This window comes from Anser brachyrhynchus (assembly GCF_964034855.1).
Source record: "Anser brachyrhynchus genome assembly, chromosome: 2".
Taxonomy (NCBI): Eukaryota; Metazoa; Chordata; class Aves; order Anseriformes; family Anatidae; genus Anser; species Anser brachyrhynchus.
In genome coordinates this window covers 140727524-140754147 of record NC_137695.1, presented here as the reverse complement: position 1 = coordinate 140754147, position 26624 = coordinate 140727524, and the positions used below count along the sequence as shown (strand labels likewise).

The 26624-nt window shown below is 35.6% G+C and overlaps 1 protein-coding gene across 47 annotated transcripts in view; it reads right to left on the bottom strand.

The window, feature by feature from the left end:
- The window catches only part of RIMS2 (regulating synaptic membrane exocytosis 2), a 462856-nt gene that overhangs the window by 171450 nt on the left and 264782 nt on the right, over positions 1 to 26624 (bottom strand). For all 47 annotated transcript variants that reach the window (XM_080580660.1, XM_080580642.1, XM_080580653.1 and 44 more), the window contains 4 exons: positions 23066 to 23196; positions 20128 to 20299; positions 19385 to 19538; positions 4643 to 4711 (listed from right to left, as the gene is read on the bottom strand). In XM_080580660.1, coding sequence (XP_080436786.1) covers positions 4643 to 4711; positions 19385 to 19538; positions 20128 to 20299; positions 23066 to 23196 — 526 coding nt within the window. The remainder of the gene's footprint in view (positions 1 to 4642; positions 4712 to 19384; positions 19539 to 20127; positions 20300 to 23065; positions 23197 to 26624) is intronic.

Genomic DNA, 26624 nt, shown 5'->3' with positions numbered 1-26624 from the left:
TGTAAGTTCAAAAAAAAATTATTTAAGGGTTGTTACTATTTTTCTAATCTACCTGGCTCTGACCATCTTCTGAGTAAATACCTCATTTGTATTCTTATTTTGCTCCTGAAACATCTCATTATCTTTTGCATAATGAGAAAAGCTTATCACTATAAATGTTTTCTTCTCAAGGCTGGGACTGCAATCTTTTACTTGGAAAAGCTCTTCTCTATAGAGACTTGCAATACAGTTTATGCAGAGTTCTGCACCTTATATTCTTCCAGAATTCATCTGTTCAAACATATCTAAGTTTACAAGTGTCTCAAGAAATGATGTAGTACAGATGAGATATTGGTGTAAAATGGAAATTGAAAGATTCATACGTCACTTAATATTTAAGACTTAAAACAATGATAGATGAGACTTAGAATAAATGGCTTGGCAGTCAATGTCCTCTTTTGCTCATAAAGTCAGACTCAACAAGCTACCTGTACTCAGTAGGTTACAGCAGGTTCAACACGCACTATGACGAACTACCTGGGAAGATAACTATTTAGAAATTACAATCCATGCTTGCTGAACTTGGTTAACTATAATGCCCATACAAGTTTAGTCACTAGCGGGGGAAAAAAAAAATACAACAACCTGCTTTTCACTGAACTATATTTAATACTAAAATTTAAGCAATGTCTTGTAAATGCTCTGGAGTTTAATCAACATAAAATCAATGTTCTGCTTTTATCAATAAATACATAAGAACAGTAAGAGCATTCTAAACGGCATGTGAAGAAGCTGATTTGCTCCCACACAGTACTGCTTATGAGAGAGAACTTTAGAAGAGCCAAGGTCTATTGTTTAGGACAGCAAAATGAACGCTTTAAATTGTTTGAAGAACACATAACAAGCAATATAAAAGTCTCTCTTCTATCCTGTGCTAACATTAAATTCAGCACCGATGAAGTATAATAAAGATTCTGTTCTACTACTTTAGAACCCAACCTTAAATGAATCTACGTTGTATACGAAGAGAACTACTTTTAAATCTTGTCAAAAAGCATTTTTGCATATTTGCTTGAATACGTAATATGTTACAACCCTTTCTGACAGTAGCTTGTATAGAATACATGTGCAGCCAGAAAAAAGACATTGACATTTTTCAGTTGGTTTATCTTTATTTTGTTAAAAGCCTTTCCTGTTAACAGAAATAATACTCTCTTTAATAAGACAGTTTACTACGTTTATTTGTCTAAGCATAAGCTGCAAGCCACCAGAAGTGAAAGCGTTTATGAATATTTTTTCCAAGATGTCCGAACTTTTTGTAAGAAATAAAGGAAAGAATAGTATGAAAAATAGACGTAAGTTACGAATTTTATCATCAGGAAATTAAATCAGTGGCTGAGAAGTGCCATAGCAGTGATAAAAAGCAAGTGCAGATATATTAAAAATAGTTAGATGATGATGCAAGGAACTGTGGCATATAAAGTTCCTTCTGTTTCAGCGAACAGTCTTAGACAATGTTGCTTACAGATGCACTTTAAGAACTGTGTTCAGATCTTCCATTGTTGGGTTTCTAAATATTACCTGCTTATCTAAAGACAAAGTCATTTGACTTTAAGGACCAATATCAGAGAAGCTACGCATAAAAGGGTGTTTTGTAAAAAGAGAAAATTTCAGCTACAATCATGAACATAAAGAAGCAAGACATCGTGTATCTTTTAATGAACTATAAATAAATACATATGGGATCAAGTAATATTCAAACTATTTTGAATAAAAACAAACTGAAAAGGAAACAAAAGAGAATTCATGATATCCTTAAAGGCTTATGGAGTTTGGCTTGCAAGTCCAAGACTTTGAATAAGCAAGAATTTTATGGAAAGGATCACTGAGAGTACCTGACATATGTTAGCAAACACATTTGATGTGATACTGTATTTATACAGCAAAGGGAAAAGAGCAAAGTGATGTGTCATGTTAAATAAAATCTGAAAATACAAAATGAAAAATCTGGGGTACGTAAGAAAGAAAGAGAACAAAGAGAGACAAATGGATGAAATATTGCATTTCATGCAAAGAAGGCATATATTTAAATCAAGATTGTGATGAGTCTGCAAAGTGAGGAACCTTAAATGAGAGAAGGATGTGGATGGTAAGACAAAACAAGGATAAATCAAAAGACTTGTAAACATAGTGACAGCAGCACAAAGAAGAAAGTCAATAAATAAATATTTCACAACCAAAAGAACATCAAACTTTTCCACCCACACAGCGAGTCTGAATTAAAATGAAAGTAAGGCGTAGAATTGTCAGCAAAAATGTAAAAGCTAAGAGATCTTAAAGGAACTAAGTGTACATTAAACACTCAGGTAAGAGAAGCAGATTCATTCGCAAAACTGTAAAGATGTAATTTTCCAAGGAGTTGGCAAAACATGAGTTAAACTATTTCATGTAACAGGTTAGCTAACATAGAGATTTTAATGACCACTTTAGCAGTCTTCACATGAACAATACAAAATCAGATATTGGAAACAGATAAATAAAATTAATTCTTTAAGCAGGGAAAGCAGGTTTTGGAAAGAGAACTGATAATACTGCCAGGAAAAAATAAAGATTTCAGTATTATTAGAGGATGCATGGCTATTGAACATACTGTACCCTAATCTGCATTAGAAAGCTTTATTTAAAAGCCATCCTCCAAAAAAGAATTTAGGAAAAAATTAAAAGGCTTAATGTGTTTCAAATGTTGTATGAAGCAAAACAAAACAAAGAAAAACAAAATCACAGAATTTGAAAACCAGGTGTTTCACAGGATTCCTGGGGATGTTCAGGCACCTGGTACATTTCTGCAAAAACATGTAATTTTCTTCCAGAATAATACAGAGATTTGAGTTTCAAAATGGCTCCATACTGGGAACTCTAGACTAATCAAATCCTCTTTTTCCCCCCTTTTTAATCGAACTCCAAAGTTTGGTAGCTACATTTCCAAAATAACTGACCAGCCGGAATATGAAAGTGTTTCCCTGAGGGAGGACAGGCAATCTGAAAGCCTTATTGGCTACTGAGCACATAGAGAAAGCTAACCAACATTAGACTGAAAGTAGAGTAACAAGAAACAAGAGACTTCTGAGAATCACTGCCCTTTAGGTTCCACAACTTCCTGCCACTCTGACTACATATCCTTCACATGTCTTCTGACTGCAGTAAACCAAACAGGCAGTGGGAATATAAAAATGCCTTAAGTTTTCCTAAATATCTTTCCAGTTAAGGTAATAATCTAAAAACTAGCCTATTGCTGTCTGAAGACAAATGGTTTAAGGAAGGTAGAAAATCTACTGGTCCAACCCACAACATTCCTTCTTGTCTTGTCCTGTTTCTACCACAAAATGTGCATGGTATCATGCTCGTTAAAAAAGTGGTGGTTGATGAAATTTACATGCTGCTTAATAAAATAAACCATTATCCCTCCTTCCCAGCAAACACAAGACCCATGGCAAGGGCATACCATCAAAAATTAAGCAAAACCTAAGAGATAACTGTGAAAAGTGGAAAATAGCAGAAATACAGGGATGGCTACCTGGAAAACACAGACATACATCTAAGCTCAGACTGGTAACAGCTTTTGTTTAAGACTGTGCAAACTCTGGTAATTGGCAGCTCACTAAAGGTTTGGGTACTTGGCATCACCCCATCCCGTAATACCCACAACTGTCTCGTCTACCTCCTTTTTCTTTCTCTAGCTCCAAACCAAGCTGTAGTACAGTCCCTTTGACTCATGTTTCCTGTATGCCCTTCCTTAGCCCACCAGCGGCACGCTGTACCTGCCATAAAAGCTGCACACGTGCTGTCGGGTGGCTGTATGGCAGGAGCACGGTTTGACTGACCAGCTGACAGTGGCTCTACAGCTGCTGGACAGGCCAGCAGCACATACAGCTTCATGTTCGCTGAGTACGATACACAAATCATTAAATAGGTACACTTTAGCTAGATCTGACCCAAAGGAGCCAGAAACTGTTTAACACGGACTGACCAAGTGGGTTAAAAAACTCACCAAGCAGCGGGGTGAGTGAGTACATGCTGTACCGTGCAGCCAGCTCTGCTCGTACTGAGCTCGGCATGGCTGCATCCTAAATACATTTTCTTATAGTCTGGAAAAGTGTATGATACCCTGATTTTATTGGTTTTAGCTATGAAAACCGTAAAAATTTTTCTCTTAAAAGAGGAGAAACACTAAATCTTTCACGTGACAACAAATACTTCTTAATAAAATCAGATTATCTGTTATGACATCTCCCTTCCTGCCTTATATGTTTAGGTTTCAGAGTTCTCGTATTGCTGTTATTTCACCATGAACTTTTCAAGGATACATAAATCCCCAGTGTCTGTCAAAAGGTCAAATACATATTTACTACCTTTTAATAAAAAACACTTTAATGCTATTTTTATCATTTTATAAAAGCAACAGGGAAATTTACACATTGATTTTCCCCTCTGTTGGCCATTTTTGTGGTTAAACATGCATTACCCTTAATACTTATCTGTTAGAAAAAATGTGCAATAAGATTCTATTTATTTTTCACCAAAAATCATTATAAAATTCATAACAATGAATTATAAATAAGAAAGATTTCTACTGAACTCAGAAGAGTAATTTAGAAAGTGATACCTGAAACAACGCCAATTCCGTCATCACAGTCGTAATCAGAGACTTCACTGTCACTGATTCTTTTGGACCCTGCCAAAACAACAACAAAAAAATGTATTAGTTATCTTCCTGTAAATCAGAACTATCCTCAGCTAATTATATACCAATGAATATAAGGATTTATTACTAGAGAATGAAGCATTAATATAAACACATAAAGGAAGTTATTGATATTACTGTAAATATAATAGTTTGCCAACTATTTTTATCTAAATTTTTGATATACTATATGAAGTAATGATGAAATAGAGTTCTGCAGCATTGCTTTTATGAAATACTTGTGTATGTCGTATGCACATCTACTAATACCATATAAAAAACAGATACCACACTGTTCATCTTCCAAGTTTTCATATACAAAAAATATGGCATCACCCCTTCTCCAAAGAGTTTGGTATTCAAATAAAATATTCAGAAAAATAAATGATAACAATCATACTAAATTGATGTATTATCTTTAGGGTATTAGTAAGCAATATCAGGAGAACAGGCAGCTTCACACATAAAGTGTGTCCTGAAAAACAAAATCTCTCTGTGACACTTTAGAGGAAGCAAGCTGTTAAATGCTATCTAGGAGTGCACCTGTCAAAATAGCTGGAGTACAGCTGGCAAAAGAAGATTCCCCATCTACAATGAGAACTAAAATGTAGGTTGCATAGGACAAATATATGTGTTTGATTTGCTTTATTTTACTTCTGTCTTTCGTGGCGTCTTTGAAACAACATTTGATTGCTGACATCAGGATGAAGTGCTGGCATGTGAGCATGTGAATGATAATCACTCATTTACTTGGTTTAGATGTGAAAATCCCTGTTCTTTAGCAAGATGGTGCATCTGTTCTAATTGTCTAGCCATCTAAAAACAAGTAACTATTAGGTAGGAGTTTAAATCTAATTGTTGCAAAACCTTCAATTATGTGCAAGATTTTTTTATTCCTGCCATAGGATAATTTATTCTCAAAAATACGTGGAAAAATACAAGTAAAAACTAGAAGCAAACCTAAAGGAACCCAGGGCAAAGCAGGATTAATGTCCTACATTGGTGACTGGCACAGAATGATCCCCAGCCTCCCCTCCAAGCAGGAAAGTGGGAGAGCCTGTGCCAAATGGGGGGTTGACGGAATTAAACCACTCTTCAATGGAAAGAAGTATTACATGAGAAATTATCTGAACCATATGGACTGCTGTTGTCTATCAGACTAACATCTACCCACCAGGGGCAGCGGAAGGTCCTTTTTTAGCATAAAGAGCATGCTGATGCAATGTGTATGGAAGTTTGCCCTGCTGCACCCTTCTGTCTTTTAGCAAGCAGGGGTCCTGGCAACTGAGATTTCTCCTCAGCCATCCTGTTTACCTTAACAGCCATTGACCGACCCATCCTGCACAAATTCATGTATCTTTTTGACTCAGAGTATTCTCTTGGCCTCTCTTTTTTGGGGGGGGAGCTGAAATACTGCTGTTTAATTTCTTTGCATATGCAAACCATTCCATATTTCTGATTGCTACTGCTGCGCCTTTGTGTCTTTTCTAGTTATTCTGCACCTTTTATGAAAAGTCCGAATTGATTGCAGCTATCAAGATGTCAGCATATGAATTTATAAACTAGACTGCAGACTATTTCTTTTTGCGTAAAAGTTGCTCTGTTAAACATTATTCAACCAGAAAATGGTGTAAGTGTGATGATATGTGTTCTTTAATTCCTATAAACCACAATCTTGCTTGCCATTACATTATGTAATTACAATAGAGCAATGTAAATTACTGTTATTTAACTGCAACACAGGTTGTTGGCTTTTTTCTCACAGATAGTAAATAAAAATCAGTACAATGAAAGTCTTGTTTTGGAATCACGTCCTGCAATTCTTACATGGTATGATATTAATTCAGTTTATTCTAAGTGTTTTGAAATAGCTATGCTACACTGGAGAGAAAGCAAGGTGTCTTTAAATCCAAGAAATAATAAATTAAAGTATTTCTTTAAAAGAAGAAATAACAAGCAAGTGATTGCAATTAGCACTCAAGAAAACCTAGAAGATAAGAGCAAGAGTGAAGGAAAAGTCTTCATCATCCTAATGGACTTTCTGCTAATCAGGAAAGTTTCTAAAAAGCAATTAAGTCTGACTAGGACAATATTCAATCTGATGTGTTTTTTTTTTTTAATTATAGTACTACAGAGGCCCAATGAAAATCTCTCTTGCATTCCAAAGAAAAAGCATCCACTCTGCTTGTGATGCTGTTCCTGCTGCTCTTCTCAGCAGAGAGTCTTCTACTACTGTAGTGATGATATACATGATGATATACATGATATACAGTGAGGAAGACAGATTATGACCATCAGTCTCCATTTTCCTTAGCCAGTAATTCAGACCATTAAATAAAAAAAGATGATATTTGTGACCAAACAGGGAGCAAGAGAGCCCCACTAATCTGGCTAGGATTTGGCTGGGGACTAAGAGGCAGAAGCCCCCAAAGTGGGAGCAGAGCAGTATTATTCTGGCCTCTCTGGTAGCCTTGGTTCTGATCCAGCCGTGGGACTGTGATGCTGCGTGGAGATGCCAACAGCATCACTCAGCTTCTGCTGGAGAGCGAGGACTGGGGAATGGGAAGATGAAGGCAACTGAACAGCCTGCTGTTCATCACATGGATGTTTGAAAAGCTCTGTATTAAGAAAGACATAGAAGGGTTGAATCAACTATGATTTGAATGAGTGTCATTCACTCATCATCTAATTCATCCGTATGAATGAATCTAATTAATTACGACTGAGATTGATTTTATTTATGTTTATATTTACAGCTAAATACATCCGATTCAATGTATTTTTAGAAGTATATATTCCATATTCTGGAGAAAAGATTTCATCTCTGAGGATGAAAATAGCCAACAGTTGTGACAGTGGGCTGAAGACTTCCCAGTTGCAGAGCTAAAATTGTATCCTGTAGTAGTCACAGGATACCTCCTGTAGAAAGAGAGAAGCTTCAAAGGACCACAGGAGTAAAAGACAGGGGGTTCTCTTTCTCTATTCCCTCAATGCCCCATCCACCTTTTCCAGAATCTCCCAATAGCAGAACTCCAAAACACCTTCCATGACCTGGAGACCCTTCTCTCTTTCCATATACAGACCTCTCTCTTCACCCCCAACATACGCCTAAGCTGTAGGGAAAAGATGGGGCACAGGGAAAGTGAATGGGCCAAGATCAAGCCCTACCCTAAGGACAGGCATAGAGAAAGAGCACACTCAGTGGAAGAACCAGGTTTCAGGGCTTCCTTTCCACAATTGCCTTTGCTCCCGCAGAGGACAGTCTCTTCTAACAGTTGACATTCCTTAAATACAAAACCTTTTTCTCTGCATAAGAGAAGATACACAAAGCTTGTTCAGGTCAGATCATCTGTTCTACCTCCTCAAACCGAGAATACCTTAAGACAACACTAACTACTAACAGACTTAAAATAACTGAAAAATAATCATGCTAAAGTAATGTTTCATTTACTTTAAACGTGATTTTAAATGCTGGTTAAGAAGTCAAAAGCAACTTAAATTGAGATTTATTACTTGGTTTTGTCTTTGAAAATCAATGTTTTCAGGAAGGACGGAGGAAGGAAAGCATGTTTATTAAATATGTAATGTCTAGAAGTTCTGCCTGGAATATGTAACTTCTATAAAGTAATAAGATTAAATTTATTTGAAATGTCTTCCATTAACTTCAGAAATTGAACAGATTAGAAGGTCCACAGGTCAAAATCTTTTATTGAATTGAGTATCCGAAATACCAGTATAATTGCTGGCGGCTTAGTTTAAGATTTGTCATAAATTTTGCAAGAGTAATTTCATCTGCTATCTATCCTAGCTGGTAATTTTCTTTTTAACCTATTGACAATGTAAATTTGAAGAGGTAGGCGTCGGTGCCTCCTTAACCATGTCTTTTGAAAATAGCACTTCATTACTTAACTAATTTGAACTACTGTCCACAAAGCAAAGAAAGTACAGTTCACAGTTTTTCTGGGAAATGTGATGAAGAAGCCTCTCACCAACAAATTATTCCAAAAGAATATTGCTACTGAACTGCTGTTCAGTATTTTTAATGCATATCTGAAAGTGTTTAACCAATATGATATGAAATAAGTTATATATTTCAAACATAAGAAGATGAAATCTTTTCTAACAAATTTAAAATTCTGTAAAGAGTTTGAGCATGTAACACCTGGGACACTGGGTGCATCATATCAATGCACTGATGCCAATGCTTTGTATGTAATTAACTTTGTCCCTGACTGATTTTAAACATGAGGAACGACAGTAATTAAGTCTCACTGCCATCGTGCAGGAATTTAGCTTATTAATGAAATAATTCTCAGGGATATTATTACAATTTGTGTGATAACTGGGTGGTAACGATCTGTAAATATTGATTTTTGAATGCTTTCTACCAGGATTAATGGTTATTACAGTCACGAACTCAAAGCAAACTAGATGCCATACTGTACAATTACCTAGTAAACCACACAAAAAATGCTTTAATTCAGTATAAGCCCAACACTGGTGAAATCACAAGAAATATTCTCATTGACTTCAGCAGTTTTTGGTTTAACTGTCTGAAACTGTTAAAAAAAAAAAGCATGTTTTCCAGGGACAGATCTTATCCTGGGGATAGTGGAGAACCTCTCCATCAGAACTTGATAACCCTCAGCATTCTCTTCCCTACTGTGCTTACTATTGCTGCACAAGCTACCACCCCACCCAGCACCACAGCACATCACAAGAGCATGTACACACTAGAACTAGGAGTTTATGGCACCTGCACTGTAGCTATCACTGTAGGGCTCAGGAAAAAAAAAAAACAACCACCAGCATTACAGCCATTATTTCCTCTATTAAAAAAAAAAAAAATCTATTTTTTTTTAATTTTACTACCTTTTTTTTTACTATTTAAATTTTTACTTTATATCAGCAGAAAAAGAATATAAAATGTGGTAGTCTCTTCCCATTTTTCATCTTTATGGCTAGCAACAATGTGAAGAGAAAAGTGCAGTGTTTTATTCCATTTTAGGAATCAAATACTTTTGGTTAACTTTTCACAGGCTGCAGTCTTGGTGGCCATGCGGAAAACATTTTAGAGAATTTTCTTTACTTTGACAGAATCACATTTCTCTTCACAGCCACATTCTCAATATCTGGAACTCTTCCAAATTGTGAATGAAAGAGTACGCAATCACAAATAATTTCTTGCAAGGTAACCTAAATCTGTGGAGAGTTCCAGAAGATCTCCTGACTTCTACATGACACCTGATGATGGAATAGAGCTGTGCCCCACTCAGTTATTAATATACAGGATATTAATAAGCAAGATAGCACATCTGTGCTTCATATATTGTCCACTGATATTTCTGATGTAAGCCTCAACAAAAGAAGGGCAGCATTTGAGATTCAAAAATCTAATAAAGCCTATCTGCCCAACCAACATAGAACTGACTAGGATAGGGGGTGGAATGAGAAATAAGATTAAGGTGAGTCAGCTTAAATACAGAAGGAAATGTCAGATATTATGGCTCAGGAATTCTGTTTATTTTGTGGGAAAAAAGGGGAAAAAAAAAAGAGAGAGAGACTGAGCTCTCGAGCTAGGGATCCTGCCCATGCAGGAACCTTCTATGAGGTTTGATGAACTCCTTGGGGGAACAAAGGGTATTGAAGCATACAGAAGCTTACAGAAGCTTACAGAAGGCCTTCACAACCACTTAAAGTAACTTAGCGTTGCCACTCTTTTTTCTATGTTCAAAGCTGACACATAAGCAACTCTAAAATCAGTCTCACAATGGCTGTCTTAAGAATTTGCTCTCTCATATTCATCCAGTTTGCGCCTGAAGGTACTTAGTGTGAACTAATTTGTCATGCAGTCCTGCTGTCTGCATGTCAATCTTTCACTTCATCCTCTATATTATAGTGGCTTTTTAAGTTTTCAACCAATTTCAGCTGAATTGTCAGAAAGGTATAAATTTAATTAAGTTCCTACAAATCTTTGAAAATGGTTGTTGGAAAGAAGAGTGTGATACAAATCAGAACCCATGAATGGAAAAGAAACAAAATCAAGGTAAAACTTGTGGTGAACCCACATGTGCACAAGTGGTGAATCCACGCTAGCCCCAGCAAACATGATCTATTCCCGTGGGAACATATCATAGGACATGGAAGGGTTCTGGGGCTATTTCAGGAGAAAACGGACTACAAGAAATGCGGGAGACTAAGGGTAGATGTAACAGAAACTAGGCTTTATTAGTGCCGATCTCTCAAAGCATCCTGTTTTTTTCTTTTTTCCTCTCTCTACCACAATTTTTGCTCTATTTTCTCAACAATGTGTGTTTAATCTCAAACTTAATGAAAGATAATTAGATGAACCAATTCTCAATGAGATTCCCATAATTAAAACTGTAGGAACTGAAAAAAAGTCCCACATGAAATGTGTTACAAAATTTAAGCTTGTAAAAACTTTACACTATGAATTTATTTATGTTTAATTAAGGGAAACCTCTCAGATATAGCAACTGGAATGGTAACTGGGGATTTAAAGCAATATGAAACTGTAGATGCACGTACCAGTACAAATACTGCTTTTGGTAGTACTCCACTTACCCCATGTTTGTATTCTAAAAATACTTACACTAGTTCTCAAACAGCTGTAATACAACAGTGTTCTTTTCAACATAGCTTAAGCAAAATAGCATTTTCCTAGTATAGTTAATAAAGCTTGCTACAGTTTACCTACCAAAGCTCTACCTAAATTAAAGGCAGACAAGGCAAGTAGAGTGTTACAATACTGCTCCAATATCAATGCTGAGACGTTCAGAATAAAGAAACAAAGCCAACAAAGGACCTATGGCTGAAAAGCAGACGTGAAGAGCCAAGGAACATGTAAGCAATTTAGCATCTGCACAATAGGTAGCAAAAGCACACCAATAAATTATCAAATTAAATTCTGCATGTATAATGGGAGCAATAAGCATTTCTGGCATGCTGAAAGTTTACCTGAATTATATGAATATAAGCCTTTATCTGGAAAACAAATATTGAAATGAAGTAGTGTCAGGGAAAAATACGTGAATCACTACTACATGTAACAGGGATGGTCAGAACCTTAAACTTCATTGCATCTGCTCAAGCAGACTGAAGAATTTGATTTTGTAAGCCACATTTCAAAAGAAAAAACTCAACCAGCTATGAGAAATTAAACCACAAAAATGCCAACCTCTTCTGAATTAACATTTATACTCTGTACTTACATCTAGTCATTTCTGATTCTGAATTGCAGCTGCCAATTTACTATACACAAGTGTTTAACTTTTTAAGGGCAAAATGTATATTCAAGTAGACATACAATACGAGTTTCTACCTTTAAAATTACAGTATGCTGCTGTTGGCACCTCAGCAGGAAGTTATTAGCAGAACTTTCCTGAGATGTAGCTATGAATCTAACTTTAAACCTAACAGAGTCTGTAGTGATGTTTAAGTCAATCTTCTGTCTCCAGCTACTCAATGGCCTTGATTTGGTAAATATGTACATACACGAATACCTTATCTACATGTCTTTGTTACCAATGAATTTAAGACTCCTGATGTGAGCACAATGATTAAATACTTTCAAGATCTGGGTAATTGTTTGCATTCCTTGAGTCTGGCTGTTTTAAGTATTTTAGCTTTCCAAATGACCATGTCATTTTTTTCTCAACTCAATAATGCAATAGTATGCAAAGAAACAGACATTAATGGAAATGTGTAATACTACTTTGCATTGTAGATTTTGTAAATGGGACTTTCATAAGGTAATGGGAAGAAGCCAGGATGTCTGAATAATATGAATACTCTCCCGACATTAGCAAGACATTTTGAATGTTTTTACTTTTAAGTGAACAGCAGTTTACAAATACTAACTTGCTATCACAATGCTCACAGACGCCATTTAAGTAAGTGTGACAGTCCATGAGATGCACCTCAGATGACAAGATATGACAGTGTTAAAGGGAAAATGAAAATACCCATTTCTTGCCAACTGGTGCTGTCAGGAATTCACTGAATGACTAGGTCTCTTCTGGCAAGTCATAGTTTTTCTGACTTCCAGTTACATACTATTTTAATATGTAGACAGTATCACTAAATCATCTACTACCTGAAATTTTTAACTCTTTATAACTTCTAATTGTCTCTTGATAAAAATAATTATTTTTTGTCATCCAGCTCCAGAACTGCATTAGGCCACATAATTTCAAATAAAATATTAAGGATTTTTTCAGCATCATTTGCAAAATTTAGATGTGAGCTTTAGTGGATAACTTCTCTAATATTTGCACTTGTTGGTACAAATCACTACCAGTTATTAATTTCATGAAGAATTGACTCATCTTTGGCTACAAAATTATGAAAAATTAAGTATGGGGAAGTTTCCTCATTTGCTCCAGTAACATTAGAAAGTCATCAAAGGCCAAAAAAAAATCTATTAACACAGTCCAGAACTATTTACATAATGAAAAAGGATGGACTTTCTGAATTAAACTTCTGGCAAGATCTATAGAAGCTTAGAGCTTCTTGAAGAGCACAAGAATATAAAAATACTGAGATTATGCTGAGTCCTCCTGGAGCAAGGAGGAGGCTTCAAAACTTCAGCCAGAAAAAAAAGCTACTGTCACCTGACTAGCTATTTATCCACTGCTAAGCAAGGTTACTTTACCCTATCCACTGAGTTATTTCATTGGAGAACATTGCTTTTTTCTGTCATTACATGACAAAAGAGTGGTTTAATAACATAATTCTGTTAAGGAACACGAGCAACAGAATAATAAGCAATATTCAAATTCTCTTAAATTGCTTCAGAGTGTTGACAGGATTTCAAATATTTTTGTAGTTTAATTACAATTTAATAAAGTTTATTTTTAATTTTTCAAAGATCGGAGAATTCCCCAAGTAAGGTTCTATTTGTAATTAGGAAAAAAGAAAATACTTTGATAGTTTAAGGCCTTTTCAGACACCCCTGTATCATGTTAAATACCTTTTTATTAAAGTATTTAATAAACCATAGATGTACAATAAATATAATAAATAAATCATAGGTGTATAGTTAATATAATACTGGTATATATATACATACTCTATGAACATAACATCAATGCATGCAAACAAAGAAAACATGCCCAAGGGCTGTGCTCCATAAAGAAAGAGAAAAATTAAGGAAAAAGCATGAAAGAGAAAAATAAGCGTTAATGCTCGCTAAGGTCAATTTTTTATAATATATTCACCATTCACGGTCTGTGCCACTGACAATAAAATGCTCCATATTATAATTTGAAAAAAAAACAGTCACTGATGTATGTTTCCATTAAGTAAACTCACTTACCTGCTAGTGAACAGCATTATTATAATTCCCTCACGTAAGACTCAGTGACATTGATTTAAAATTATCATAGAGACTTACCATATTCACAACATATTACAAGGAAATTGCTGAGACAGCAAGATCCTGATTCTGCAGGAAAATGAGACTACAGAGTTCCAAGGAAGTCAATAGCTTTCATTGGAATACTGAGGTTTTAGTGCAGGGGCTCAGAATTCAGAGGGTGAAGTTTCAGATACATCAAAGTTAATGATTATTAAACTGTAATGATTTTGGTACTAAATGTAGCTCTAAATGTTCTACAATAAAGGCTTGAAAATTTTAACATTTCAATAATGGAAGAGAGGACTTGAATTATGAGTTATAACATTCAACTCATCTTTGATTTGATGGGACAGCCACAGAGCTTTAGATAAAAAAAAACAACTCAGCAACCAGCAATGACAAGGCTATCTAAAATTGCTTTACAAAAATGAACAAGCAATAGGGTCCTTTATTTGTGAATTCTTTCTATTGATTTCGTGTTTCTAGTTGGATGTGATAATTTTTAGCATGTGAAAGTCTCAGCACAATACTTCTTACCACGTGATTCAGAATACTTTGCTTATGCATCTGAATGAATACATACAATTTGGAATAGTAATGCCATACACAGCTTTTTTCATGATACATGCACATTTCTTTTGTAGAACATAACTACATTCAATTTTTATCCTACAGTTTGGAATACTCACTACTATAATTTCTCTCCCATCTTTTTTTTTTTTTAATATGCCTTGGTTAAGAATCATGAAATTCAGTGAATGGAGTTGTCAATGACTTTAAATCTCAAAATAATGAAACTCAAATCCCTTTAAAAGAAAACTAATTCACAGTTTTCTTATTTGGTTATTTTGATCCTGACTGATTTTCTGGTATTTAGTTCTGGACAAAATATCATTTGATTGACAATTTTGGATATCCAGATATTGATTTCCAAACAGTGCCATTTCTGAAACCTCTCAGACTTTGTTTTCAGCAGTTTACCTCACTTAGATTCATTACATGAATTTTCCATTACTGAGGATGCTCAAAATATAAAACTTCTTTTTCAAATCATATTATGCACTCTCATAGCAATTAATTGCTGTACAAACCTATGCTGTAACTACAGACCTAAAGATGTTTGTTTTTACTGTTGTGTTTTTTTCCCACGTTTCTTCCCTTCTTTTGGCATTTAGCTGTTATAAGCATTGTCCACCCACACTCTGTGGTCTGCAGACCAATAATTGATCGAGTTTGTTTTTAAAGCTGCAAAAAATCTGACTTAGAAAACTAGTGACAGGGAAACTCTTAAAATTCTTGAAGTAAAACAAAGTAATGAAATCTGCCTCTAAATCAAATTCAGAGTTAATATGGAACAACAACAGCAACAAATTGTTTTTTCTCCAAATACACAATAACCCTATATTCTTTATCAACTAAACAGTATCAGACCACATTGCACAAATGCACACTTAACATGGACATAACTGTGAAAGACTGAATAAGACTGTTTCAGATTCAATTTGCTATTTGCTGTCTCTGTATTCTGGGCTACACGGAGAGGAATTCCTCTTAATTTGCAATCCCATGCCAAAAACCCTGCTGCTATCTCATTGATCCCACTCAACAACTATCAATGCAGTATCCAAACCACATCAAATGTCAATGTTATCTGTAGAAACATAGAACGATGCAATTTACTGAGTCTTACCTAATGTGAGAAGGAAAAATAAATACTGTGGCCTAACCAACTACAGGAATTCTTGAATCTTTTTGATTTTTTTTTCTTTTCTGTTTACAGTCTCTTTTCAGAGGCAATATAAAAATAATTTCAGTTGGCCTATGACCCTAGTTAATGCTGTCTGGACTTCTTAATGTACGGCAGATATTATGTCAAACGTTAGAGAAAATGAAGACATTCTAAAAGTTCAGTTCAGAAGTCCAGCATGATAAATGAAAAAGCTCATTCTTTCATTAAGAAAAATATTAACATATACTCATTGGATAAAAGCCAGCCAGTTTAGAAAATCTAATATATAATTAGCTGAAAGACCTAGTAAGTCATAATCCTATGTGCTATATTAGTTTCAATTTCTAAGTATTTTCTTTTTTTCTGTGCTTTCTTTAAGTATTTCTAAGTATATTTTTTTCTTTCATCCGAAGGAAAATGCATGGAAATGATCATTCATCACTAGGAGGGTAATGGATTGTATGGGCCACAGGACTGGGAAAGAGAACGTGGACAGCTGGCTTTGATCACTCTGTACCACAACATAATGCCCACTCAAAGATCCTGAGAGATAAACAGATGTAGAAACTAAGCTCCAGTGTCTCTTTGAAAGCTGGTTCCTAAAAAAATGGCATATGGGGCTCTGTGGGAAGCTCACACTGTGCTACTGGCTATCTGTAAATATGGGAGCTCGGTCTTCAGGGCTGACAACTTGCTTGTCTTCAGGAATGCTGAGATTCAGTGATATTAAAAAGGGAATAGCAGTAAGTGGTAAGTGTAGGTGGTTCTTTTAAACTACCTTCAGAGAATAACATCTAAGTATTGTCTTCAAATATATGTATTTATAGTAGCTTGTCAATAATGAAGAAAGCTTAGATGTGTAGATCTGTATTTATACAAATGACAAACAAGCTTATAATTCCAAATCTCTTGGTATTTCTCACAATAACAAATTTTGTGGACTACAATAAAGTACTTCATATTGTACTCACTAATTCTATATGTAGAAGCATCACAGAAGTGAACAAAAGGTGGGAGGACTGAACTGCTCTTGAAGCTGAAGACAGCTTTTGCAGCCCCAGAAACTGCAATCAGCTTACAGAGTAAGAGCACGTTAAGTGCTCTAAAAAGTGCTTTGAATAAGACAAGCACACTTGCTAGACATCCCCTGTCTTCATTCTGGATTATTATTTTTTTTGCACGCTGTCAAAATGTGCCACTGGAAAAATCGGATAACATCTTATACAAGATTAATGAAGGACCTAAAAAGAGCTTCAGACAGAAGAAACACAGAGATCATAAGTTTAGTTTAATATTCTTTTGAAACCTCCAAAAAACGGTAAAACAAGCAGACTTCTGTATGTTGTTATTAACATATTAGAGTTATAAGTCATAAGATGTGCTGTCTGCCCTTCATCAGTCCCCAGTTTAGGTTGGGAGGGACTATTTAGAGATCATCTGCTGCAATACCTCTTTCAAACCTGGCCAGCTTACACTGCTTTGCTTACAGCCTTGTCCTGGATACCTCCAGTGGGATATTCCACCACCTCTCTGGACACCAGGCAATGGACAAACGTTTCAGAGGTGTGAAACCAATTCACAAAAAATTGTATGTTTTGCTATACGGATTTTGCTACAACTGCAGATCTCTGACTGGGTCTAAAGTTTTTGTTTGGATTCCTTTCCAGTCCCAAACAAGGAGGGATTTTAATGTCAAGAGACCTTGTTCTCTATACTTGTACATGTAAAATTATCTTTTTAAATTGAGAACGATAATATGACACACTAGGATTCAAGAAGTGAATATATTCCCAGGACACTAGAGAAAATTCTTCCTGATGGAATCCCCACTCAGTAGGCATGAACATATCATAATGCATCAGAGGGATATGAGAATTCTCCAGCAATCACAGTGAATATCTTATACTACTTTTTTGGCTAAAGTTTGTAGAACACCGTAAGGTGTTCAACTACTGCTCTGGGAACAATCCTTCACTGCAAAGCAGAATTTCTACATCAGATCTTACTGTTTCAGCAAACCAGAAGTTTTGGTAAGTCCTTCCCTTCCCTTTGCATTTCCAGAAAGGCATGTAAGATTGTTATGTTAATCACAAGAAAGTATTAAAAATTTCTGACTACCAAATTTTGTATCAGTATCATTAAACAGATCTCTAATCAAGTATCACTACAAATCGTTTCCAAAATAAAGCAGTTCCTTTTTATTCATTCTTCCTGGCAGTTATTTAATGCACGGATGGGAATTAATAAACAGGGTTTATTTGCAACATGGAATATTTTTTGAATATTTTTTCACAAATTTCACAAACAGATACTGAAATGTCCAATTGGTCTTTAAAAGTACTTTTACATGAAAGATATAACTTTCTAAAATTAAGCGTTACAGGATGGCAGAAAATAGAGAAGAAAAATAGTTTAAAAGTTTTACTAACATTAATGGTCCTTGAGGAGACTGAAGAGGAGTAAATTGAAAAAGAGCTCTTTACCTGTTAACTAGCATTTTTTCGTGGATAAGTATAACCCTACAGCTTGAAGGCTACTCATTTCAACTCTCAGTTAATGCGTCTATCTGAGAATATTATGATATGGAGCATTTTAATCCGTCTCAACATCTAGTGCACAGACACAAAAACTACCAACTACTATTAATACAAAGAATTGATTAGTAGAGGAGAGACGACATGCAAGCTTATTTGTGTGCCTACACAGGCATAAGCTTCTGCGAGTCTGTGTGTGTTAATATATACATATATATACACACACACATATACTCTCACATACAATGACCATACAAAATTCAAGGAATTCTTAGAAATAGTTCTCTTTTTTTTTTATAATAAAAGATTTTTCAGTGTCAATTGATGCTATAGAAAGTTCATTCCCTGAAGGAAAACTTTGAAGGACTGAGAGTAGTGAGCAGTTAAACTAAAAAAACAATGAAGCATTAAAGAAAGAGAGTTTCAGAATATACTGTTTTATTCTTACATATCTATCGCATGTATACTATTTTCAGAATAACTACTGGTAACATCAAACTATTCTGACTATACCGAACTCTACAAAAGACAATTCGAAGACACATTCCATTTGTGAACGTAACCACATAGCATAGTATCAAAACAAGGCACTAGGCCATAGTATCACTTTAGTTACATATTATATTATATACAGGTCACTTTATCTTTAAAAAGCATGAGCTAAAGAGAAAGTTACTGTACTTTCTCGTTTGATTAAAAAATGAAATGATAAATGTAATAGGGGAGATGGGACTTCAGATAAAAACAGCACGCTGCAGAAGACCATGATAACTTGCTCAAGCTCAGGATCTGGACCAGGTAGCCTCATAAGAAAAAAAATTATGTATTGCACAGTGTTCAGTATTACTATTTGTAACACATTAGACTCTCATCACTAATCGTAAATGACCTAATTCAGAATAGCTAGAAATGAACACATGAATTCTGTCAGCTTCCCATCTACAAGAATTTAACATACTTATATTAATACATACATATTAATTCAATAGAACCATGCACCACATATAAAACTAACAACCTACTTTGTAACCTCCGTGTGGGACTCTCGCCATGGAGTTGTCTGCGTGGCAAATATGGTGAGGGATGGGGAAGTGGCAATGAAGAGACATCATGTGTTTGAAGTTTGTACCAGTGAGGTTCATCATCTAGTAACGCTGTCTCTAACTCAATAAGAATCTAAAATAGAAAAAACGATTAAAAGTAGGAAAGCATTATATAACAACTTTTTAAAATAAGTGTGTTCATAAATTTTATTCTATTATTCTGTTACTGTTAGGGAGTTTGTCTTATAAGTTAAGGAGTTTGTCTTTTAAAGGTTTCTGCATTTTAAAAATTTTCTGCACTTTAAAAAATTCTGCATTTCATATGAAAGCTGTTCCTGTGCCTTTATATAACCAAATATAACAAAATCTTTCACAAGACCTTTATTACCTTATGACAACCTTAACAGCATTCGAGTATTTTGTAGCAAGTTAGTCAGCGACATTCCAATATTCTGGTAAAATAAAACTATGGATAATATGGATTTTATTAAACTGTTCTCAAAGAATTTGAGAAACCATGTGCATCCTGCTATTAAAACAGAACAAATACAGAAAGAATCTTGTATCAATACTATGTGCCAAATACTACTAAATGAAATAAAGACAAATACAACAATTTAAACAAGTTTTGCATTGCTACATTTAGTTATTTTATTGAAAAACGCTGTATCTTGGATGTGTGAACAAATGTATTCCTGTAACAACTAACAGTAATTGTATACCTCTCCTAAAAATTCACTTTCTTCCTCTCGAACTCGTGCTTGGTCCCAAAGAGTAATTTCTAACATTCGTTCTCTAAATTCTCTCCGATGCACTGGAGAATAAATAAATGTCTGGTTCCACTTAGGTTCCAATGTTTTCTTTACTGTTTTTGTTCTTCTTTTATTTTTATCACTGCAAAAAACAATCAAATACTTTAAAAGTTTGACAGACCATTAAGCTGTAATAAGCACACTGTGGAAAGCAGTAAATATTAAACCAGATTGTGTAGTATTTTGGAAGTAGTATGATAATGTATGTTTTATCATTAAGGACAAATTTTAAGGTCAGCATAGTTCATAACTTGATATTAAAACCTAAAGTCACCTGAATTCCCAGTTCCCATGACAATTCCAATTTTAAAAAATTCCCTGAAAGCCAAAAATGTTTTAATAAGTTTGTTTTGCAAGCAGCAAACGTGAGTTTTTATAAAGCGATATACTTCTGTAGATGGAATTCCCATGAGCACAAGTATGCAGACAATGTTGGGCACAGCAAAAAAACGCATTTCAGATAATTGAGCCAGCCGGTTCACTCAAAATTTCTAGTCCTACAGCAGCTGGCCCCAAAGGTGCAGAGCAGGAGGCAGCAGCTGGCCCCATACACGGGGAGCTGTTGGCAGCGCGGAGCCTTTCTGTGCAGGGTGCTCCTGACTAAGGGCTGCACAGCTAAGAAACCAAAAGCCCTGAAAATGAGTTACATTAATTCTTCCAGCAACAGTGGCAGGAATAGTGTTCTCAAAACAGCTCTCCAAATCCTTTGGGTCCTCAGGTTGAAGGCAGATCTCCACTGTGAGGTGGGCCTCTTTGGAGCCTCATATAAGGCTACCAGGAGAGTCCTGGCTCGGGCTCATGGGTGTTGTTGAAAGCAAAGTGTTTCTCAGAACATTTCTGCTTGAAAGAATTAATATTTTCTGATGGAAATGAGTTTCACTGGAAAACACCCACGCTCATTCTGTTGAGAATACCGAGAAGAGTTCTCAGAACAATGCTTAATTTTAAACCTGCTGATAGCTGCATAATGCAGCTGTGGTATTAATTTATGTAGATTTTTTAATATGGCAATGAAGTTTGGAAGTACTTGCAACTGTAATACAGTTACTGCATTTCTCAACTATTACTTAGAAACTGGGTCAATGTATTAACTAAGAAATAATATTTTTAGACACATTGTTAAAGCAAATAATGCAATTATTTCTATTACACTAAAATTTGTTTACCCTTGAGAACTAAAATAAGTTATACTGGACAAGCTTTTCCAATCAAATTTGTTTAATCAAAGAGAGTTCTGTATCTTCATCTAATTAAATGCTTGACTTATTTAAGCGTATTTTACCTCTAGCACGTTTCTTTCTCTTACACAAGAAATATATTTTGCTTACTTAGCTTTTACATCTAAGCAAAGGAAAATGAATTTTACTGCCAGGAGAAAAACAAACAAACAAACAAAAAACCCCACCAACCTAATTCAAAAAGACAGCATGCTTATTCTTATGTATGTGGTAGAAAACACAAGGAATAATTAAAGTTCTGAATACTTCACATAAATGGGAAGAAGATGAAATAATTCTTGTGAAACATGAATTATTATAAAATAATAAATTTCATATTATGTAACTTTCAGTAACTGCACACCCACATTATTTAATTAACTATCTTTCTCATATGTATTTTTAGTTATTAGAGTTTACAGTGAAGTATTACAAAGACGTTTTTTGTAGTTTCATTAATGTTCAAAAAGCAGGTAAGATAATTTAAGCACACCTGATACTCAGCATAGCCTTAGCATCTCCATGCACACTATAGCAATTTGAATAAACTAAGAATCCAGTCCATCAGTCCAAATGTTGTTCAATCCAGGACTACTTATCCAAAACCTTTTTATAAATTACACAGAAATTTATGCAGTCACAGAAGATTCTCCTGTTTTCATATGGCATACAATGAAAGTGTAAAAGCAGTGTCTTTCAAAATACTCAATAGCTTTAATTTCTGCTGAAGTCAATTGGCATGGGAGATAGTTAGCATCTTCCCAGTTTAGATATTATAAAAAGCAAAGGATGTAAAAACAAACTGGGAGGTTACATCTACAGATTCAGCACTCTACTGTTTAATCTTTAATATACTGAGTCAGGTTAAATCTTCAAATTATTTTATTGATACACTATAAAATCAACATTTTCCCTTACTGACATGATCTGAAGAAATATCAGTAACAAAAATCAGCTCTTTGTTGTTATTCCCACTACTAACGTGGAAGTGCCAGAAAATCATGGACAAAAAAATGAAGGAGATATTCAGGAATAAGGAGCCTTATCACAGTTTCATTTTTTCTAAATACATATGTAATACACTGTCCCAGATTAATATCAATCCTTTGCTTTGGGAAAAGTCTTCAAGTTGCATCTGGGAATTCTCAGTAACTTGCACAGTTTAAGTCTCCTTCAGCTTTAATTCTCTAGCGTGATATGAAATCTATTGGGTTTTGGATGTCAAAACTTCTCCTGCTTAAGTGTGGGACACACCAAGCAGCTGGGCTGATCAGTCCAGAAATCTGTGAACCTACCTTTGCAGCATTTTCTTTGCGCTATACAGGAATAACTGTCATAGAAAATAAGGGCATTATAAAACACTAACAACATGCTTTGCAAATAACAGTTCCTCATCCAATGACATACATTTACCTTTTGTTTTCTATTCAGTATTTAATAAAATACACAGTGAAAGTGAGTTAGTGTTCAGCGTCCAAAGATAAACCACTATTACATAGAACATTCAATTAAGAAACTTCAAACCGTAGTATTTTTCCATAAGTGTATGACCAGTAAGCTCAGCTGTGCATGCCATCTGAGTATCAGACTAATTCTTACTCAAACATTCCTTGTTTTTCTGTTCACCCTACCTTCTGTCTGGAAGAAAGTAAATTTTAACATAAGGATTCCTTGGCCTCCCATCTTCCCTTGAAGGAAGATCCTTTGCTCCCAATATTGTCACTATTAACTGATGACCAACCTTGTCATACCATAGTTTTATCTGTAATGAGAAAATATTAATTAGTGAATTCATTTCTACAACAAAGCACCATATTAAACTTTAAAATTTATTTTGCTCATTAGCTTCTATTTATATCAGTTACTTAAACACAAAATATTGTGTTCTACTCTGTATTTGTAATAAAGCATAAAAACAAATTAAAACTGTAATAGCTTCAGTAAGTACCAGGAGTTACTCATTTTTAAAACCCTGTACCATAAGTGCATTATTTCATACTAATTGTTTTTCACATGGTGCTAAGGTTAGGATTATTGTCTCTTGGCAGTGGTATTGTATTACTTGCATTACTGATGTATGCTATTCATATGTATACATTTCTACGTAGTTTATGCACAATGAATGAATGAATTTTTCATGTCCTGTTGTGCTGGAAAGACTATGGAATAAGGTCATAAATATTTAAAATCTCTAAATGTTTTTCAAGAGGTGGAGGCTCATGTTAAAATCAAGTAAGCCCTCCAGAAATCCTGAGAGGGAGTTTCAATAGAACAACTGTCTTCCCAGTCCTACCCAGCAACAACAAGGCAAAAACTACCATTACTCATCTGGATAAATTATTATTAATTGGTCTTAGAGTTGGCCTAGCAAATATTTTTACTACACTCATTAGATGCTGCTATTTAGCTATTCCAGTTTGAATAGTATAGCTGCAAATACAGTATTCAAGGAGATGATACACCTGCTTTAGAACACTAACTGTGGCAGGGGGAAATGGGGCAGGTAGGACAAAACAAAGCTTTTCAAATAACATGGGAGTCATTACATGGTGGTACCACCATGATATCGTTAAGTACAACTGACAGAGGAGGCCCTCTTCACGGACAACTTGCTTGAGAGAGAGGACAAACTAGGATGTATAAAGGAAACGCTGTCCCTCCCTGAACTTACAGGAATTGGTGAAGGTAATGCCTTGCTCCAAACTTAACAAAGCTGTGCACCTTTAGGCACGAGTACTACACCCCAGCTGAGGTAAACATCACCAGGGGTAGGTGTACCTTCTGTGGAGCCCATCTCACATCATTTCAGAGACGGGGTCTCCATCTGCTGTCATAGCTCCTCATCTTCAGCACTTCAGTCATTTCACGAAAGGTCTTGATACAATTCTCAGGTCTCCAGACCAACCAATATCAGGCGGGTTTAGCTTTCCGCTGGGCCTACTTACTGCAGTAAGTGAGATGGCACTAACACACACCGATGCATTCAGTGGTAGGAGGGTACTTCTTCCTACTCCATTAAAATCTTAAAACCCTATAGCTGCCAACCAGCAGTGTTTGAATATTAGAGGACGGGAGATACCTATCCTCTATTATCATGCTATTGGCCCTGCTACTGGGTTTGTAGGTTTCTTTGTAGGTTTCTGGTACAGACAGTTAAAGGGCTCTGTGACTCCTGAAGTAGAAAACTGTGTGAGATAAATTATCCCTAATGAGTTTCATTCAACAGAGCTCTAGATGCTGTTCCTCTATTCCTGCATAGTGAGGGGATTTGTCAGTATTTCTCTAAACTGAGAGTTATCTGGACTATTAGTTATCTTCATCCAACTACAGATAACAAATAGAAAGCTTTTCACCAACAACATGAACCCAAAGAGAAGCAGAGCTGCACTGAAGACAATTTTGTCATCTACTTATTTAGGAGAAAAAATATCCTCCATTAAGCAGAATGCAATGCATTTGTGATCCAGGCAGTATCACAAACAGTGAAGTTAAGATAATCCACACCTGGGTACCCAAAATATAACCAGAATTATTCATTCTTATTCAGGCTAAATACTTCTTTCCCATAGTTGTTTGACTGAACTTTTGCAAGAAGACTTTGGCCAAAATGGTTTGCAGAAGGAGCCTAAGGGTAATGTTAAATCATCTGACACAATTTCTTTAAGAAATTTGTGTTTTGCCCTAGGAACTCAAAATTCGCATTGACACATAGCTTCTGATCTTCTGTTAATACTCCGACAAAATTTGGAAAAACCTGTAGATAACGGTCATAATGTCCCTGTGATTCCCTCTATTTTGGCTTGTTACTGGCCAGATCAGAAGGCAGAATTTCAATCAAAAGCTTCTTTCTCCCGTGTTCACGTTGCTAACATCCAATACACAGCACAGGCTCTTGTAACCCAAGAAGTCATTTGATTTGAATGCAAAGAGAAGAGAAGAAACTGGGAGTGAGAGAATGGATGAAGAGCCCCATGGAGAGGAGGATGGGATTCCATTCTCGTGAGGTTAGAAGAAGGAAGAGAGGATAAATAAGAATCTGCTTTAGAACGACAGGGAAAGTTACGTATACTGGATGTTTCCTAGTGAAGCACACGAATAACAGAGCCACTGATGTCAGAAAAAGAGGGGCAAAACCAGACTGGGTGAGAGACATGGAATGAGGTGACAAAAGAACCAGCCAGTCCATAACTGGCACAGAACACATTGCACAGATAGACTGTGATGAAGGAAAACCTGACACAAAGTCAGGACAGGAACTTGTAAAGGAAAATGAGAAATGAGGAGTTAGAATAGCACACTGAACATGGAAAACTGGTTTGGGAATAGGACTGAGCTAATTCTGTCTCTCCTATGCATTTATTTTATGACACAATATCCAGATGGATGGTATTTTCCTGCGAGTACTTTGCCTTTTCTACTCCCAAGGAGAGAAAGGTCATCTAAGAGAGGACAGGTTTCCATCCCTTCCTCTTTCCCTGAGGTCTTCTGTATTAGAGGGTGGATCACTTAAAACATTCAGAAAGTATTTACGGATTGCATGTTCTTCAATCCCTGGGAGCCTGGCCTGAGACTTCAGAGCCTGATTTGAAGTACTACGAAGAGTTTGAATTGAAGTCTGAGGTGTGTTTTACACCTAGACAGTTACTAACGAGTCTGGAAAAGTCACTGAAAAATCTAAGAAGCTGATTTTCTCAGATTTTGATGATAAATTCTCAATCTTTAATAATTAATACAGAACAATCCTACTACACCTCACAGAATATTATGCGTACCTTATGTAGTGAAATAAACATGGGATACCATATGTATAACAGGAAAGATGATAAGGAAATTACTTTTTTCCTTTATAGCTGTGTTGAGTAATATGCAGAAAAGATTCCTACCACCACAAAGTGAAGAACATTGAATTATTCAAGCCACAGGGAGAAAGATCCACAAGAATGCACAGCTGTTGTGATGCTCACCACTGAAAGACTTCGGCAGCTGACAAATGGAGCAGAATCTATAAGCCCCCCCTGCACCAGCAGTTTTTCATAGATGTAGGAAACGTGTATTTAAAAGGAGGTAACTCAAAAAAACATCTAAAACTGCGACAGGTGCAATCCTGATCTAAATGGCGGAAAGTGAAGGCCAAAATTACAACGCATAAAACGCGCCACAATGAAATCACGATGGCTGATGATAGTGTGG